We start from the raw sequence: 19,909 nt of genomic DNA on the forward strand, positions 1-19,909 counted from the left end.
AATAACTTGAAATCAGGCATCATCTGTAAATACTTTAATGAAAATAGATATTTACTATTATCATGTAGGTGTCTCTTTAACATTGAGTATTCAAAATACTTCACTACTGATCAAAGTTAAACACACTGTATGTAGTCATTGTACAAGAACTACCAGATAACGGTCTAAGTCAGCACCTAGAGGAAGTAACTTTCTCGCTTCTGTGGTCAAACGTGGTGAAAGAAAATAGCTAGACTTTGTTTTCTTCCTTTATCCTGAAAGTAAACAGTTCGTAACTGACAAAATGCCACCATCTAGTGGACACACATTAAAAAACAACCCGCTTCTTTTAAAATGTAAATTTAAATTCTGGTTTTAGACCTTAACTCCTAGCCACACATCACCCAAATAACTTATTTTAAGAAGTCATTAAAGTTAATATTTATTGAAGTATAAGAGGTTTGTGATATTACACATGTAACTGTTATTAACATCAGCAGGGTAAGATAAATCATATCATATGAGTATGATAGTCTCTCAGTGGGTATAATGAGTCATGAGAGTGTTTGCTAAGCTAAATAACCTAATATGTAAAAAATGTTTCACATTTTTAAATGATGGGGTCAAACTAGAAGAAAAATTGCAGCCACTGCAACCACACTGGATTTCAAGATTTCTATTTATTCCATTCTAGATACTCAAACGCAGCAGTGGAATATGCAGCAACAGTCTGCGAGTTAACCAGTGTCCTCATGTTCAGCTGTCGGGATTGTTTGAAGAAGCAGGTTCTGCAGTGGTCCGCTGATAAGCACAGAGCTGAAACACACCTGAAAAAAAAAACATGGAGACAAACAGCCTCTGTGTTCTTCAGACTGTTTCGGAAAAACAGAAATCCCCAGAATGACAAGTCAGGGATGAAAATAATCTTGTCCTTCTTTGTCCAAGGCATACTACTCTTACATCCTACAATTACATGTTACACAAGAACAACAGGAAAGAAGAACCTGAACTTTTTTTTTCCTTTGGGTTTACTGGTTTAATCTACAGCCAAAAGCAACTTTCACTAGCTGCTGTCTGAGTGTACCAGGTACAGCCTAAAGTGTGTGTGCATGCTTCAGATGGTTTAAGCCAATATGCAGATTTGAATGCATGAAAACAGTTCATACCTGCTGCAAAAGCCAAAACGATGGCCACCCAGCCAATGATGTAAGACCAGGAGAAACGCCAGTCCAGGAAGCGTTTGCCAAAGAAAGTGACGGTCACTCCGGTGTAAATGGCCAAAGCCAGCAGAGCAAGAAAACCTGAAAGTGAGAAGAAACAGGAAACTTGAAGAATTCCATACTGGAAGTAATAATGACCTGTAAGGTCAAAGGTCAAAGTTTCTAGTACATTCTTCACACCTGATGAGTAGTGCCTCTAATTTACAAAGTTTTATTCTCAGTCTATGTAACCATGAAGAAAATATTCTGTAAATGCATTATTTGTGAAAGAATGAACTTTTCATTGTTGACATAAACCTCTACTAACAACTGACCTGAGACCAGCTACCATTGTTAGCTGGAAACTAAAGTCCTGGACAAGTCTGCTCCTTCTAAAATCTCTACCATGTTCATCAGCTTGATACACTGATCAAACCTTCAGGACATTTGTTGAGAACTGTCTCTCTGTGTTGTTACCTGACAGGACCAGGGCGATGCCCCCTGTGCGGACCCTCCTGTTCTTGGTGCCATTAGTGAAGGCGCTCAGGCCTAGCACCACGCCTGCAAAGCAGCTCAGCACAGCCAGCAACATGAAGGCTCGAGTGGCATCCCAAAAAGCTGGACACAAAGAAGTCAAGAAACATGCATGAAATTTGCCTGTATGACTGAATGAATGTGTCAGATATATCAACATTTCTTTAACTGCAAAGTTGCTTTTTTTTTTTTATACAGGAGAGAGATTGGTTTCTCTTTTGTTAAACAAGAGTGTTTCTTAGCTCTTCAAAGATTACTATGTATGAGTAAAATGAACAAAGGCTTTGACTACTTTTAGTGAACAGAATAACTTACTGTTAAATTTTATCAAAAAAAGAGGGAATGTGTGATTCGAAACCACTGACCTACAGTAATGGTGTGGGCGTGGCATTTGTGGTTGATGCAGAACCTCCAAAGCCCCTGATTGGCCGAGCTACCAGAGTATCGATACTGCATCCAGAAATCTGTAGCTGTAGAGACGATAAGAAGTACAAGGGCAGCCACACCGCAGAGTGTGCCTCCTCCTGCCAAAGTATACAGCATTGTGAGGAAGGGCTGTCCAACACATTCAGCAACTGTCCAGGAGAGAAGGAGTAAAGGGTTAGATGACATTTCATGGAATTTTTGAGACTACATCAGATGACCCGCACAAAAATATCTGTTAACAGAATTTTAGGACAATTAGATTCTGAGAGGTAAATTGGAAATACATACATATACATCATATCAGCACATATGTTGAACATTCTGTAATTATTGATCACAACTCTGCTGATAATCAGTGTAATATTAATTCCTCAGGTGTAACATTACATAATTATCTGCATGATAATTTGTTCATAGCATTTCACAATCGATGGATTTCTTTTTTTCATGTGAAGGTGCCAGAACAGTGTTACTGATTGCCTTCTTATATGCCCTCTTGCAAATCATGCACCGTTATCACAGAAGTAGAAGTGTGTGTGACAGATTTTTTCTGCTTTCCTAGATTTTAAAGTAATAAAACATTAAAACATTAAAACATTTCATATGGAAGTTGCACATAACTGCCTCCTAGGCATCTGTTTTTGTATCTAAGACAAGTCAAAACAACTAATCCTAACGTGAAATCTTCCAGAGTAGATGGTCTGATCTTGTACCAGAATAAAAGCCTGTTGTGAATTTATCCTTTCCAAAGCTTGAAGGAAAAACCCGAAAAATGTATCAATGAAAGAATGAACTTTTAGAAAATACACATCCACACCCTGCTGACAATAAGTTCATTCATATCCAAGTGACCAGGTCAAAATTGGTTATTGCCCTGTAAAGCACTTGAGCCAAACAGCTGTGTGACAATAAGCCTGCCTATCAGGCAGTTCAGAACCATTGTTCACCACTAATTCCCCCCTTTGCACCACAAACCATCTGTCAGTACCAAGCAACTGAACTGTCAGCAGTGTTGCTGTCTGTCACACAGCCAGGAAGTCCATGCTATCACACACCGAGCAGCTTAACACCTGTGCTCACTTATTGACCTTCAACAACATCAAAATCCAAAATTAAGCCCAAATTAGTTCAGTCAGAAATTTGCAGTCACATAAACAAGCATAGAGTCCCAGGTCCAGTTAATCAGCGGTTAACATCTGGGTACAAATCTTAAGGCCTCCAAACATAATCTCCTCTGAGTACTTCCTTGTGTTTTCCAGCAGCAGCTTCCCATTTTCTTGTAGTTCCACAAAGAAAGAAACACATCCTTAAAGTACAGAGAAAAAAACCTCTGTGCAAGTCTGTTTTTTTTTTCTTTTTTTTTTTTTTCTAATACCTCTGCTCTGGCCGGTGTCTCTGCAGGGTTGCTGTCTGTAACTGTGTGTCTATCCTTTTTAAGCCCTGTACCCCTGCCCTGCATTGTCCAGCTCACAAAAGAGGGAATGATCGAGTGCAGCATGTGAGTGATGCTAAATCCCCCCCTCGCTTCTCTCTGTACTCACCTCCATCCCTCTATCATCCCTTTATTTCTCTAACCTGATGCACTTTGTCCATCTTTTTGAACTTCACCTCTTCATTTTGCCTAAATTCGCAGACACACAGGAGAATAACAGTACATATAAATGCATCTGTATTACTTTCTGCATTCAAACACATGAATACACAACACTTTGAAAATCCATGTCATGGCACTCTGCATCTTTATTTCATCGCTGAATTAACATTTCTAACTTGATACTTCAAAAAAATCTTCATTTATTCAAAAGCAATTACAACGTGGCAACAGCCAGCAACTTTTTTTTTCACAGTTTGAACCACATTGACCTTTTGGCAGTTCCATTGTTTCATATTTGTTTGCACCAACACTTTCAAAACCTCACCAGCTTCAAATGTAAAATGGCATTATGAGGTTTCAGTAATGCAAAATGTAACAAACAATTCATAAAATGCATGACATTCTCTGTCTGACACATCCTTTCCTCTCTTTCAAAAGTATCAGGTTTCTGCATAGGTGATTGTTGAAAGTGAAAAAAAAAATCAGGTCCTGTTAGTGAATTAGTGAAAGATGTGACTGGATTTGTCATTTCACAATGTGCAATCTAACAGAGTTCATGTTAAAGTGCCTCAATACCACTGTCCTGACTTTCTGTCATCACTTTTTAACAACACTAAAACCACAACATGAAGTTACCAATCAAATGTGCTTATGGAAGGATCTACAAAAACATGTTTTAAAACTTCAGCTACAACATTTACACATCCCTATGTTGCATACTGACTCTTTATCACTGTCACAATTATATCTGTGTCCCAATGATAACAGATACAGACAAAAAATTATTTGGAATTTATACAGAAGTCCACAAATAAGATCATTTTCTGCACAACAGTGACATCACTAGTATTTAAAAATGACTAGGCAATGAGAAAATACCAAAGTAAAGCTGCAAATAAATAAATAGATAAATAAATCTCTCTGAAAATTTCTACAAATGTTACAAAAAGGCACATTATGATATGCATAACTGAACGTGGCTTTTTTCCACAACATAAAGGGAGCAGCTCACTGCTTCTCAAAGTGACCCTCATGTTTTGTACCAAGTTTGAAAACAGATGACTAAAATATAGTACTGCATTGTGGGAAAAAAAAGAAATAAACATACTTGACGGTGTGCTTTCAATGCTCACATTTATGCCTTCTATCAGAGGCATAGTCAGTCATCCATCAGCTCTTAAATACATCTTTGTCATCTTTGCTCTGCTAAAAAAGCAAAAAGCAGAAACACATATTCTTAATCATTACTATCACATAAGTTGTTTCTAAAAGATTTACATTTACACTTTGTTTTTATTTATTTACCAAATGTTCTTATTCGTCATTTAATTTGTTTTGTTTTACTTGAGTTTAATTTCACTCAAAACTCTCAAACTAAAAAGAAAAACATTTTTTTAGGGTGCTGTTTGCTTGAACACACACAAAGACGTGTGAAGTGGTGTGAAAACACACACATTAATAACCCCTTCCCCGTAAACACACACATAAGCAAACAAAACACACATACAGTTTACTCTATGTTGATCAGCATATAAACAGCTCACTGTATGTGGTCAAATGTATACACACACACATTCATGAACACCCCCCACAGTTTGTGAATCCCATGCTTTGACTCTGTGCTCCTGTGCCTCTTGCTGCTGCTGATCAGTGTATGTCCAGATGAGAACCTCAAAGGCCAGGCGCCCAGAGGACCACAGTTCGATCGGCAGAAGAGGAGAGGAAGGTCTGGTCATGAGGGTGCCACCTGCACTGGATCACCTTGTCCCAGTGCTCCCCTGCCACTGTCTGAGGGAGGGGCTTTGTTAGGTCACCTGGGGTCAGTGGAAAGAAAAAATGTCACACAGGTGTGTCAACCTGTGAACTAAAGATAATGCTGTACAGTCCGTGGTTATGGCTCACTATTCCCAACCATGTGGAGTGTGTGTGGTAAAATACAAATCCTACCTTGGAGGTCACTGATAATGATTTTGTTGTCATAGGAGCCGGTGAGGAGATGATGGGCGCCTGGGGAGAAGCGCACAGACCGGATGTCGCTGCCATGTGGGCGGTATGACTGCACTATGCGGCCTCCTTTGATGTCATACAACATGCAGGTGCTGTCCTCCTGACCTGTGGCCAGCAGGCGACCGCTGGGATCCACCGCCACTGACGCAACTGCACTTCCTGTATGAGACAGGTGAGTTCAATGTTTGCTGACTTCTCACTTTTGTTTGTTTTCTGGGTAATGACGTAAATAAAAACCAGGACAAACATTTATCTACGCCAGGTTGATATAAAAAAGTTTCTACACTGCAAAAACTGAAATCTTATCAAGTGTTTTTGTCAAGAGAAAAGTTACTTGTATTAAGACATTGTTCTAGTCTCAAGGAAATCTTCAAGCAATTTTTTCTTGTTCCATTGGCAGATTTTTTTACTGGTTACAAGCGATTCAAACCTCATTTTTGTTCTCTGATAACTTGAAACAAGACATTTTTCTGGATTGATAAATTGAAAGTGGCTCATATCGAGTATAATAAGACAATTTTTACTTAAAAAAAGACAAAAACACTTGAAAAGATTTCAGTTTTTTGCAGTGTACAAGCTCTACCAGGCCCTGTTTCCACCATGCAGTCCGGTTTAGACCAGTACGGTTTGGTTCGTGTTGGCTTGGCTAAGCTTGGTCCTGTTTGCTTTTCCACAGCCAACCGTGCCCCCTTGACATAATAGTGTGCAATAGTGAGCAGCACGACAGTGTACCCTGTTAATTAATCCTTCGAGAAAGACAAACCCGACACAGTAAACAAAGAGCAATGATAGAAGACATCAAGCTTTTCGTCCTCTTTGTGATTGGCATGCGGCTCTTTGGTACAAAGAACATCAAACTTTGTTTCAGAGAGGACTGTGTGCCGCCAGGAGAAATGCAGCCGCTGTCGATTCTTGACGATTCTTTCAACCAATCAACTGTCTGCAGCGTTGTAGCTCCACCTTCTGAGATCGCATCGGTTTAGACTAGCACCCCTACAGAAGGATGCCAAAAAGTGTGATGGCTTGTCTTGGTTATTTGGGGGGCTGTCCCGGGATTACTCAGTGGAAACGCCGTAAAATACATGCTGTGCAGAGATGAATGACCTTAATCGCTTGGTGGAAACACGGCTTTTGATCCATGATGTTACTTACCAGAGCCATGCAGAGTTGTACCCACCACCCGTACGCAGCTGGGCACCCGCAGGTCCCAGAACCGGACTGTCTTGTCTTGGGAACCAGATGCAATCATCCAGCCTCCCCACGTGTACAGAGTCAGAATATGACCTGTACAAACAAACAGTGGAGTCTTACATGTTTTACATGCTTGATCTTTTCTAGAAAGGTTCTAAAGCAACTGATATTCTTATCTAAAGAAGAACCATCAACAAGTCTTAAGATCCAAAAAGCACAGAGATAACACCAAAATCGCAGAGAAAGAGCCAGTGAGAACATACCGGTGTGTCCACTCAGGGCATGGAGGCCTTGTCCTCTCTGACAGTCTGTTGTGTAGATGTTGCAGTCTCCTGCTCCAGCACTGATCAAGATAGATCCACCACTCTCAGGGCCCTCCATGAAGGCCAGGTCCCTGATGGTCCCATCATGCATGCTAAACTCCAGGTCTGGACCTAAGTCAAAAGTGTGCGCTAGTTATTACTTAGGAAAAAGATGTCCCTACTCTCTTTCATTTCTCTTGGACCCTACAAAGCTTTACGGAATCACCCTTTTCCAGAGTAATTTTTTTTAAGACCAGCTGATAATCAGTCTACAATATTCAAGATGGTTTCCAGAGGAGATGCTTTACACATGCACACTGAAGCAAACAAAGCAGTACCTGTGGCGTTGCAGGTGTCTGCGTTGAAAGGCAGGACCTTGACATATTTATCATTGGAGCCAGTAGCCAGGAGCTGTCCACAGTGACTCCAGGCGACACAGTAAATCGAACCTTTGTGGTGTTTGTTCCTCCTGAAGCGCACCACCGGCTGTTTGATCGTACAAGAACCACTAAAGTACCAGAAAAAAAACACACAAACATAACGACAAGAAAACAGGAAATCAACAGTGGCACTTCAGTGTTTATAAAAGCTTTTATCATTAGCCATTGTCCTACCTGGGGCTCAGTGTATCTGGGTAAGCACACACTCTCAGGGTTTTGGAGTTGGAGCCGACAGCATAGAGCGTTCCAGCTGGGTGGAAAGCCACTGCTCGCACCGCCTGTGTGTCCTCCAGCTGGCTCACTTTACTAAACTGTGTTTTAGACTTCCCTGGCTGTAGAAGATGGGGAAAAAAATCTTCAAAATGATGATCTATGAGTGCTTCAGTGCAGAATTTTCGATGTACATGTCAAATTACCTCATGCAGTATTTATTTTTAATAGTTACTGGGATAAAACAAACAAACAAAAAAAGCCAGGCCCAAGGCAAGCAGGAAAAATTGAATTGTATTAATAACATACTTTAGCAGCTTGTTGGCAGTTTTCTGTACCTCTTGTGAGTTACGTGTCCCCGAGCTGCAGGAGTCTCCTTGGGCTGACGGACAGGACGCTCTGATCCTCTCAGCACTGAAAATTTAGAGAGCACACACAAAAACTATTATGTTCCTTGTAACCAGAAGGTGGTGCCAGAGAGGACCTGGGAGCACCACAAAGTAAAACCTATAAAGCTTGATTCTAACAGGGCAAGAAATTCAGGGCTGTGTTTTGGCTTTGAAATGAAGTAACATCCTTTAGCCCTCATACCTTTTACTAGCTGGAATGGGCGACTCACACATGGAAGGTAACCCATGACTCCCAGTCCCTGATGGGGTGCTGCTGACCCAACCACCTGGCTTGTCTCTTGGATGCCCGGTGCCTGAGGTGTGCCGGGTGTTGGAGGTTTTGGGACTAGAGGAGCTGGTGTTCCCTGGGAGCCCATTCTTCTGCTGGCCGAGTTGTGATATCACTTCGTCTCCTCTGTGGTCGATGCCCACGTTCATCTCCTCCAACTTCTGAATGGATCTAAACCAAAAAAAAAAAAGGAATTTTCTTTAACATGGTAGAATGAACATTGTTTTGGATTTTTTAGTTATAATACTTCTTCACATTCATAACAAGACAGAAACCATAAACACAGGCTTGGGCTTATTAACTTACAATTTGAGGTTACTGAAAAAAACCAAAAAACATCAAAGTTTACGCTAATTTTCATACAGTGTTTCACTTTTTTTCTACCTGCTGAGGAACGTCTCTGTGAGGTTGTTCTGGGTCCCATCCTGTGGCTTCACACCTCCCTCCAGCAGCATCTGCTGGTAAAGCTGCCTCTGCTGCTGCTTCTGCTCCAGATGCTGCTGCACCCGAAGACGCTGCCTGTAATACTCCTGGATATGTTCAGTGGAGTCAAGACGCTGCAAAAACACACATAAATAACAAAAATAAACACGTGTGAGTCTGGAAATATGAACTCTGAACTCAAGAGCCATATTCTGACAGGATTTATTTGACCTAAACAGGCACAGCAACCTGAATGACAGAATATTTATGATTGTTGTTTGGTATTCTCTTCAATTCGAGGCAGTGCTCATTGCCACTAAACACACACATATAGTCGAGCACACTCACACACATCATATTATAATAGACAAACTCTGTCCCAAGAGCCAACACTGAAAACTCTTCAGCTCCCAAGGCCTCATCCTCCATCATCTGTCCCATAAAAAAGTTTTCAAGGACCCCATCATATCCATCGGGTCTACAGTACACACACACACACACACACACACACACACACACACACACACACACACACACACACACACACACACACACACACACACACACACACACACACACACACACACACAATCCAATCTCAAGCTCCTTCGCTCTTCTAGATGGGGCCTGGGATGCATAAAGATGAGCGATGATGGAAGCAGCAGGCCATATTGGGTGTGACCGCACATCAAACCAGATTATCTGCCTGCAGTGTCCCTGACCTCCGGCCTCCTCGCTGAGACATGGGGCAGGAGAGAGCTGGTGCCCCCTCAGACAGGTGAGGAAGAGAATTAGTAGAGGATTTATGGGGAAGTGGAGGACTGGAAACAGTGTGGCTCAGGGGTTCAGGGGGATTCTATTCTAAATCTCTTAAATCAGTAACGACTGTGGAGGGGAGCCGGACTGAAATCTTACTTTGACTTTGACTCAAGTGACCAGACGGAAAACTGAGAACATCTTTCCTTTTTACTACCTTTGCAGAAGTCACAAAACAACTCATCAACTCCAAAACTCTGTCTGATGTGCTCGGTGCTTGTCACTGATCTATGGTGTGAGATCTATAATGAATCACATCAAGTTAAACCCAACACTGGTCATAATTTCAACATCTTTTACCTCATTAGTTACTGTGTTGCAGGGAGGTCCCCCATCTTTTCCAGGAGTCAGAGGTGTACGTGTGGTGTTGTGCCCATCAAGCCCTTGTCGCTGCTTCCTGGAGATAAAAGATAAAAGATAAAAAATGTGAACACAGAAATATTTTGGTGTCCTAAAATAATCTGAGGGGAAGAAGGAAGAAAGATACACAGGCTTTAGAATAAATGGAAAGAGTCAAATTTTAAACTCAACTAACTAAAGTACTAATTTTAGTGCAGTGTCATGTTTTCTTCTGCAAAATTATAACAATCTGTTGTTTATAATAGTATTTTTGTTTCCTGGATTCAGTGCTATGAGATAAAAGTTTCATGCTAAACTGTGAGACCTTTTCCTGTTTCGGATGGCCTACTCCTCAATTTTGACCTAAAAAAACACCTTAGGTCACAGTTATACTTAGGCATGGGTACTAAATTAGGCACTTTTATAGATACCGACCAAAGTCTGTCAAAAGTATCAGGTACCGATTCACGTGAAATCAAAAGGTACCATGTTTAGGTAACTAAATGCATCCTTGTGATTGTGATGGAGTGGAAGAGTAGGCAATTTTCCATGCTGGACATGAACACAGCACTGTAAAGTTATATACAGAAGAATGAATAAATATGTTAATGCCAGGTACCAGGCATTGGTACCTGGCAAATTTGAAAGGTACCCATTCCTTGTTATACTTTTCCTTTTGTTTTCACTTCATGTCACCTGTGCAAATCAGCTGCATCCAGCAGGTGGCGCCAGAGCAAACATGTCAACATCCACCATTCTGACAGTGTCCAGCATCAGGTGGTGCTGACATTTGATCCTGAGGATCATAACTCCATCCGTGACTTGGTGAAACAATTTATTTTCAGTTATTTAATGGAATGTAAAATCTCCTTGTGAGAACCGCAAACAAAAAAGGGAAAAAAGTAATTTATTTTGTTTTATAAGTGCAATAAAAAAAATGTTTAAGCTGAAGTTTGTATTATTGACCACTGTTATTTTTAGCTCAGAGTCCAGAAGGCTGCATTAGAGACCTAACAGGACACAAAACAGACTCTAATCTAATCTTAACCTGGTCTTCATTACACTTTAACACAAAGTATCTGAACTGAGGAAAAATAACAGATATTTATGGCTTAGTTTCTTTTAAGGCCCAGTACTGTGATTTGCAACTATAAGCTTGGAGCTTGGATTATATTGCCTCAATCAACACTGGTCAGCAGTTTAAGACACTTTGTGAAGCACTGCAGGAGATGACAGATGAGGCCGCATGTCTCTGTTAAAGCAGAGTTAATAAGATTAATGGAGCCACAGATTGTGTTGCACACCAAGATCTACCACTGGGTTTAATACCAAGGGTTGCACAAGCTGAAAGAAAATCTTTGTAAGAGCTCTTCTGAACATGACATCTTATAGTTTGGACTGACAAATATATCAATATTTACATTTCAATACTTCTTTTTATTTGAGATTAATCTGACTGTCCTGCAACGCTTTTGGAATTTGTTAACCTGCAAAAAATGCAGAAGTATGCACAAATGTTAAATGAACTAAGGCTGTGTCTGGTTCAGATTTTCAAAATAAAAGCAGCATCTGTCGAGTAGTAAATCAACCATTTATGGTGATTCTTACCTCTCAGGTGAATCATCCTCCTGATGCACGTTATTCTCCACTAGACTCCTACTGAGGGACTTCACATTGGCCTCCATGCCTCTTTTTTCCTGGGATGCCAGACCATGCGACAGACCATCCAAAGCAGGGTTTAGGGATCTGGACATGTAGGTGTCAGCTGAATGAGGCCTCTGGCGGAAGGGTGAGGCAGGGCAGGGGGACAGGCGGTTGATTAAAGGGGTGAGGAGGTCAGCGTGACCAGCCTTGCTGGGTTTCACCAGACGGTCTACATGGATGTTGAGGGTCTTTTGCTCAAAGGCGCAGGTGAAGGCACTGGGAGAGACGTTCTGCAGCCAGGACAACAGCGACAGGTCCAGTTCATCACAGCCATTCCCGCAGAGCAAATCCACACCCAGCAACACCTCTCCCTCTGTGATCTCCTCACCTGTTGCTTTACTCTATGTCACATGAAGAGAGAGGGTGAGAATATCCTGATTTAAGAAGTGGCAAAAGGTTGAAACTCTCCAACCATCACTGCAGTTTCTTTGTAATTAATTTGATTTTTTGAGTTCAGTATTACCTGACAGAACTCCACACAGCACTCATAAAGGATCCCTTTGATGAGCAGCTGAAAGAGGCGGTTCCCACTTGCCCTGAAGCCTGCCTCACTCAGCTTCCTGTCTGCTGGGATGAACTCAGCCACCATGGCACAGGCTTCTTCGAAGCAGTGGACACGTGCTGTACTCGGGTTCCAGTCTTTAAACTCTGCATGGTGGGTGAGGCGTGGTAGGGTGAGGAGGAGGCACAGCTTGCTGTAGTCGTCTTTGGTGGGGCAGAACTCCTCCAGGCTGTTTAGGCACTTCACTGCCTCCTGCATGGTGAGCTCCAGCTAAGAATTAACAGAGGAGTTTATGGCTGTGAAGTTAGATTGAGAGTTTGTTTTTTTGGCATAAAAGCCGGCTCTATAGTTCCTGGCTCCATATTTACTTACGTTGTGAGGGTCTTCGGCAGCAGACATGGCATTATTTACACACAGGGCTTCTAGAAACTTCTGTTTCAGAATGATGTAGCGGAACCTGAAAACAGGAATGTCAGTATTACTAAATAAACTGTGAAAGACATTTACTGATACACTCTCATGTGACAGTCCTCGGTTCATCGTGAGTGTGTGGTGGCTGGTAGGAAAGAGAGGCTGTCAGAAATACATGGTCATGCCCCTGAATGGCTGAGGCTTGACCTAATTTAGCTCCCACAGCTACCAGTCTCCTGTATTAGTGGGAAGTCAAACTCAGTTACAGATGGCATCAAGTATTGTCTCAAAACTAGGCTTTTAAGCTAGACTTCATGTGACTCACTGATTCCTTAAGAAAGTCAATCCTTTAACCTGTTTTTGCCATTGGCTGTGTACAAATACTGAAGGCACACCTCAATTTCTCATAACTGTAAAGTACAGCCAAAAAATACCCTCTTGAAATATTGTCTAGAGCCACAAAGGTCACGTCACAACCTGTTCACCAGTCAACACACTGCTTGAACCTAACACAGCCGTAAATCATGATGTCACATCCTCTCTTTTTAATGTCAAATAACTAGAAAAACGTCTTTAATAAATAAACTCTTGCACAAAATGTATTTGATTTTTGAGCGGTTAAAGTTTTGCCTATACTTCAGGGGAACCGCTGTGCTGTCCATGCTTTATTGTTTTATGCTGTATATGGTACCTCAAATAACAAATGGCCAGTAACATGTTTAGAATTATCAAAAGTTTTTTTTTTTTAACTACACAAAATTTTCCCACAAAATATTTCTCTTACCTTTTCTTTTCAAACTTCTCCATTCCTTCTAAAGGTTGAATAAACTGCATCACCTCCTCCCACTGGCCATCCAGAATGAGTTGTCTGTTTAGAGCATCAAATTAACAGATTGGAAAAGTCCTGAAAACATTAATCTCATCACAGTTGGCTCATCTATATGAAATAAAATAAAAATGCTAATCAAAACTAAAAAGACAAATTCTTCAGAAAATGGTTCCATATATTTACAAACTGCTTGTATGTGCCGTTATGCTCTGCAACAAAGTGTTACCTGAGGAACAACATGTCATCAGAGTAGAGTCCGTTGATGACACCGCTCTCCTTCTCTAAGGCCAGCATGCTGATGTGCAGCTTCCTGGAGTTCAGAAAATCCAGAATCGCCTTGATCACCTCCGCCTCCTTGATGCTGATTGTCTCCTCTGCTGTCATGGTTACAGATGTCTGGTGGCCACTTTCAGCAGGCTGAGACAAAGACAAAGAGAGAAGTGGGTGGACATGATGATGATGATGTGACACACAAAAATAAAAATTATATGCATAGGCCTTTCCTTAATTCCTAACTTCTTTGACATACCCAATATTCCACAAAAAAGTTATTGAACAAGTTGCATCAGATTTGACCAGTATTTGGTATCTCTGAGTATATCGTTGAGGTAACACTGGTAAAAGTTACAAATAATCTTCTGGGTTAAGACAGAGGATTTCTCAGTACATGTCCTGCTAGAGCTTAATGCTACATTCACACAATAGGCTGTCACATCCTGTTATAGAGACTAGAACACCTAATTGGCATTAAAGGAACAGCAATAGGCTGGTTTAAAGCCTATTTATCAAATTGATCTTAATTTGTACACATTAAGGATCACACACCAGTGTTACTCACAGGTTCCACAAAGTAGCAGCCCCGTTCACCAAACACAGGTCTGTGGGTACCACTACAAGGAAATACTACTCTTATACATTGTTGTGCAGATGATATAAAATTACATTTTTGATGAAGCCAGATTAGATCTGAATGTGAAAGCATCCCCCACTTAACAAACAAAACTGAAGCTGTGGTTCTTGGTCCCAAACACCCCAGAGACAGCAAGGAGTCTAAATAATATTCAACTCTCAAAATCTAAAAATTCAAAAACAAAAAATTCAAGACATGCTAGCCTTGTTTATTGAAGCTCCGATGAAAAAAAGTCACCAAAAATGTCTGGCTTTCCCAAAAGGATTTTAGCTTGCACTGACAGACTTAAATTTCTTCTTCTCAGCAACTAAGTCAAGCACTATGAGCTAACAGTGTATTATTACCTTAACTAAACATTGTGCTACTGTAATGCAGGCCTGTTTGTGGCTCCTTATTCTTCAAAAGTTATTTTGGGGGGGAGGCATAGCCGCGACCTAAAATGTTTGATTTTTTTTTTTTTTTGTAAAGGCTTAAACCGGTCCCTAAAATACTGCCAGGGACTTGATGCAATATGCTTACTTTTTCAACTTTATCTTCCTTCACCTGTATGCATTCATTTGTCAATAAATCAAGTTGTTAACTTTGTATCTTCCTGTGGAATATTGTTGCAAACCACCAGCAAAAGAAGCCTTGCTTAACTCCTACTTATGTCACTCAAACTGTCATTATAGTTATTAAAGATATATCTCTTTAGTTACTTTTAGCACTACTGGCGTTTTGACGTTTGCATTTTAATTTAAGGTCTCTGTTGCAGCATTACTTCCTGTATGGTAAAAAAATGCTCGTTGAAAGTGTCATGAAATTACTTTTTGTTGTACTATGCAGTATAGTCACATGAAAAGTAAAATTATTTTATAAACAGCACAACCAGCACAAATGTAACTATCCGCAAAATAGCTAGATACAGTTAAAAATAATGATGTGAGTGCATAGGTTGGACTATAATGGACATTTAAAATGCAGATTTATAGATTCAAATGAAATAAGACAAATTAAAAGGGCAGTTCTCTGTATTCAGACCGTAAACGATTGACTAAAGCAGCCCCACATGAGAAGCCATAACAAGACATTACAAAAAAAGCTCTTTCATTTTGCATAATCCACTCTCTCTGTGTATGTAAGAGCAGTGAGAGGCAGAGGGAGCGTTGATGCCCCTGGGTGTCTGTGCTGGAGGCAGAGCAGCCGGTGACACCGCCCTGTTCCCTCCATCTATCCAGCCCTGGTCCTGGATATGACAGCAGCAGGTCTGCGGCCCAAACCCGACACCCTCAGCACTTTATCTGCGCTAACACTCACCTTGTTTACTCCAGACAGCTCATGGCGTACAGTCGGACAGCCTTTTAGCGTAGTGTCATGCCGAAACACAGGAGCTACCAATGCAGTCAGTAATCCCTCTAATGTGCAGGGTATCACGCTATAACAGTACACCGGTGTTACGGGCTAACACGCCACCAAGAATCCGTGCCAAATCCTCACCTGTCAGTCTGCGGCAGTAGCACTCAGCATTAAAGCCACTACAAAACGTCCACAGGCGCCAAATGTCAAAGAGTCAACAAGAAAGAGGACAAAAAACAGATGCTTGGATGAAAGAGTCCCAGGCAGCGTCTCCAGAAAGATCTCCCTGCTTGTCTTTCTGGTACACAGCTCGCGGTTGCCATGCGGACCGACGCAGCCGCAAACCACCAATCAACTGTAGCGATGACGCCCTGTGAGCACACCTACAACAACACGGCATGGGGAACTTTCAACCTGGGCCAAGGGAGGATAAATCCACTCCCTGTTTCTGTTGAACAATTAATGAATCTGAACAGGATCATTAATTAACATTCAGAATGTTAGTTATCTAATACTGTGTTTAGTGAATGCCACAAACACTCACCTAGCCTCTAGCTGCTACCTAGTGGCCATTCTTTGCATCCTTAATAGAGTTCTGTTTGGTCAAAATCTTGATTATCCATAAAAGTCTGTTATTATATCTGTCAGTGCTGTGGAATAAATAGTCCCAAATCACAGGCATGGAAATTAAATAAATAAACAAAAAGAACTTTCCCTTTTTTTTTACAATCTAAATCTATTTGCTATGCATACTTTGTACTCACCATCTACTTGCAGAGCCAAACATTTTAATGGAATGTGGTTACACTTTTTAAAATCATTGTTCATGAATCTGTATTAGGTTACATTTATATCAATTTGATTTAGCATACTACAAGTTTTCTTGTAATGGGCAAAAACAGGTGTTAGACTTGGCATTAGTTAACATCCTTTATGTTTTCTCCATTCTTTGAATTAGTTTAGTGCAAACAGCAGACAGTGCAGATGTGTTTTAATCTCATGTTATGTGTTTTTGCTTCAAAGTCTTGGATTAATTCAAGTTTTCTGCAATAGAAGCTCAACTTGGGTTATGTCGTGCTTTTCTAGGTCCAAAATCCTGGAGAAGGTTGCCAGCTTTCTGGGTTGTGTGTGACCCCACCTCCAAATTTTTACTTTAATTTTTGGCAAGCGTTCAGATTCTCTTCTCAGTCCTGTTCCAAATGTTGAAGCGTGGGAACTCACAAAGAAAGAAAGAGTTTGGATTGAATGGTTTCATAATGCTGGATGGCTTTCTCATTTATATGATGTGTGGTCTAATAAATGGGCTAAGCAATGTATTTATATGAAGTAACTCCATCTACTGCTTACCTGTTGCCTAAATGTGAGTTGACTCTCCTTAACATTTTCTACAATATTAGAAAAAAAAGACTTTATTCATCCAAACACAATAATGTGAAAACTTAAAAAAAATCTGGTGTTTTGTAGGATGAGACTTCATGATGTAACAGCTTCTTATAATTTCTTTGGATTGATAACTTCAAATAACACACAAAGCGCAAATAAACTATGAATCCTGATACTTTCACAATGAACACCACATCAATGCTGAGGCCATGCTTAATTTTATTAAAGGAAAAAAAAAGAAAACATGTTCAGCAATATTCTAAATGACAGCACAGCGTCTCACAAACAAAATGAAAGTCATCATAGTGAATAGGAATGAGCTCACATGAACACACTGTACAATTTTATTACAGTTTAAATAATCATTAACCTTGGCTGGAAGCAGCCAAAAACAGGTGGAAGGATTTAAGTCGGGCAAATCCATCCAAAACACTGTAGAGAAACACTTCTCTAGATTACATTTTCAAAGACATGTACATGCTCTCTTTTGGTTGTAAATACATCCCCCACCCTTCCCAGCACGAATCGGAAAACAAAGCACCAATTCAGCAGATTTGAATCTTGTTGGACACACCTGCAGATAGTATGATCTGATACTGAGTGGAAGAAAAACACGATACTAACACCCATGAAACTCTGTGTCGAGTCTCTACCCGTATGAAGCAACAAGGATCCTACTAGTTCTGCCTGGCTTTACTTTGTGGATTCATTTTGTTAAGAATCAAAATAAATCCCAAAAAAAATTCTGCCCTGTCAAGGACATGTTGTATCCATAGATGACAAAATGCTTATGCTTACTTCTCCACACTCTCACTGGGTCAATGCATGTTTAGATTATGTTTGAGATAAAGATGCACAGACATGTCATAAATTATACAACCATACTAACAGAGACTGAAGCATGGCTTCTTTTTTAAAAACTAAAGATAATTTCTATCTAATCTGAGATCTTAACTTTGTTAACGCACTCTACTGGATATTGACTACATTTGGTGTTTAGTGGATGCTTTTCAAGTGCCCTATATTATCTAGATTTTACTAAAATGATTAATCCCAGTGTGAATGTGAAGTGTTGAATAATTTTTGTGTAACACTTTACTTTCAAATCTTGATTGAAGTATAGAGAGAAATACTTTTAAGGAGCTGCTGTGGCTGACATCGGCCATTTTCCTAAAACTAGTGATGAGTGAGTGTCTAATAGTATACTGCAAAAATCCTACATGGTACAGCAGCAGAAAATGACTTGAATATATTCAAAGGTTTAATTTGTTTCCAAATCTGCAGGTAACCAGAAACACAAATGTGCAACACTGACCCAACCAATGTGATGTGTGAACAAGCCATCTTTGACACAAGAGGTTGATTTTTATTTTCATCAAGCCTCAATTTGATTGAATGTTGGGAAACATCTTGAGATGCAACTACTTTCGTTAAATTAAGAGAATAAAATAAAACAATTGAATAAAAATTACAAATATGGTTGCATATTTGTGGGTTAGAAAACCTTTTTTTTCAAACATACTAAATTATGGCTCCAATTGCCTGCAGGTTTTCCTACCCGCATGTTGAGAAGCAGTGATCTATCAGTCTTAAAAATCCCTTTCTCAAAGATGGCTGTGAAAAAGCTGAAACCGCTTTGCTTTGTTGAGCTGAACACACGTACTGTGCGGCTAACACTAGCTGTATGCAATTACTTTTTGGCCCTTTGTAGTTTTACGTACCGTAATATACAAACTGCTTCACCCACAGACGAAGAAAACAAAAAAGAGTTCTTCCAAATACTTAAAAAATCCCCTCCATATGTATACGCTGCTTTACAATCACCTCATTGCACTCACACGCTAAAACAAAACGCGCATAAGGCCACGCATCAACAGGGTTATGCAACAAAATTTATCTGTACATGACTAAAAAACATTCAGTGCTTCATCATCCCGATAAAATGTCCAAGCATTCATACTGTCTAGTTTTTGACATTTGGCACATTGAGAACAAACATTAACACTCGCACATGCCTTCTCAAAAGGACTCGAACAGGACAATCTCTTAAAAACGTATTAAGCATTTACATTATTCTTCAACAGTGGCATACATTCCAGTTGTTCATAATCTTTGAGTGCTTTCACTTCCAGTCCAGAGTAAAGAGAAAAAACAAAGACAGGAATGCAATGAGAGAAAAAAACGAACAAACAGAAAAGGACAAATATGCATTCATCTAACTGGCATTGCAGGTGCTTGAATCTTTTATGGATATGTACAGTGAAGTGCAAATTGAAATGAGTTTGTTCTATTTGAAGGGGAAATGATGTTTGGGATGTCAAGTTCCATTAGGACTGAGCAGGCACTACTTTTTTAGGGGTAGCTGGCTTCTTGGTTTGCCAGAGATGGTTGTGGATCGTTACGGCGTCCACACTGGCCGACATGGTCTTGGCTGGTATCTGGCTGAACTGCTTCTTGTCCGAGTTGTACTTGTAGAGGCCGTCAATCATCTTGCGTGTGATGCTCTTGGGGCCAATGCCTGCCAGCTTGTTGATCTCTTCAGTCTCAGGGCAGTAAGTGTAGAGGGAGCGGAATTGGCAGCCAGCGTCTCGGAACAAAACCAGGAAGTTGTTGGCCTCTGATTTCTCCATTTCCTTAAAGATCAGGAGAGAAAATCAGATATCGTACATTGATGCATAAATAATTAAGAGTGCATCT

The 19,909-nt window shown here is 40.4% G+C and overlaps 3 protein-coding genes across 6 annotated transcripts in view; all 3 read right to left on the bottom strand.

Moving 5' to 3' along the window:
• Positions 1-735: 735 nt before the first annotated feature.
• lim2.2 (lens intrinsic membrane protein 2.2) lies at positions 736-2,255 on the bottom strand. The gene is made up of 4 exons (XM_074668802.1): positions 2,078-2,255; positions 1,656-1,796; positions 1,146-1,280; positions 736-806 (listed from the first exon to the last, which is right to left on the bottom strand). The coding sequence occupies exons 1-4, from the start codon at positions 2,253-2,255 to the stop codon at positions 736-738; spliced, it is 525 nt and encodes a 174-aa protein (XP_074524903.1).
• Positions 2,256-3,863: 1,608 nt separating this feature from the next.
• On the bottom strand, positions 3,864-16,181 carry LOC141789538 (WD repeat-containing protein 47-like). 2 transcript variants are annotated; one of them, XM_074668999.1, is made up of 16 exons: positions 15,971-16,181; positions 13,811-14,001; positions 13,540-13,623; positions 12,717-12,801; positions 12,306-12,614; positions 11,747-12,183; positions 10,100-10,196; positions 8,945-9,117; positions 8,474-8,731; positions 8,221-8,296; positions 7,847-8,004; positions 7,571-7,740; positions 7,194-7,364; positions 6,892-7,023; positions 5,680-5,898; positions 3,864-5,546 (listed from the first exon to the last, which is right to left on the bottom strand). In XM_074668999.1, the coding sequence occupies exons 2-16, from the start codon at positions 13,966-13,968 to the stop codon at positions 5,404-5,406; spliced, it is 2,670 nt and encodes an 889-aa protein (XP_074525100.1). In that variant the 5' UTR covers positions 13,969-14,001; positions 15,971-16,181; the 3' UTR covers positions 3,864-5,403. The 2 variants fall into 2 exon arrangements, with proteins under 2 accessions (XP_074525100.1, XP_074525101.1); XM_074669000.1 differs by lacking the exon at positions 15,971-16,181 and adding an exon at positions 15,791-15,954.
• A 1,952-nt stretch (positions 16,182-18,133) lies between these two features.
• Positions 18,134-19,909, bottom strand: part of camsap2a (calmodulin regulated spectrin-associated protein family, member 2a) — a 48,532-nt gene continuing 46,756 nt past the window's right edge. For all 3 annotated transcript variants that reach the window (XM_074667671.1, XM_074667670.1, XM_074667669.1), the window contains one exon: positions 18,134-19,845. In XM_074667671.1, coding sequence (XP_074523772.1) covers positions 19,540-19,845 — 306 coding nt within the window. In that variant the 3' untranslated portion in view covers positions 18,134-19,539. The remainder of the gene's footprint in view (positions 19,846-19,909) is intronic.

The sequence above is a fragment of the Halichoeres trimaculatus genome, unplaced genomic scaffold (genome assembly GCF_033239565.1).
Source record: "Halichoeres trimaculatus isolate MK-OKI-2021-1 unplaced genomic scaffold, fHalTri1.1 fHalTri1_scaffold_4, whole genome shotgun sequence".
Lineage (NCBI taxonomy): Eukaryota > Metazoa > Chordata > Actinopteri > Labriformes > Labridae > Halichoeres > Halichoeres trimaculatus.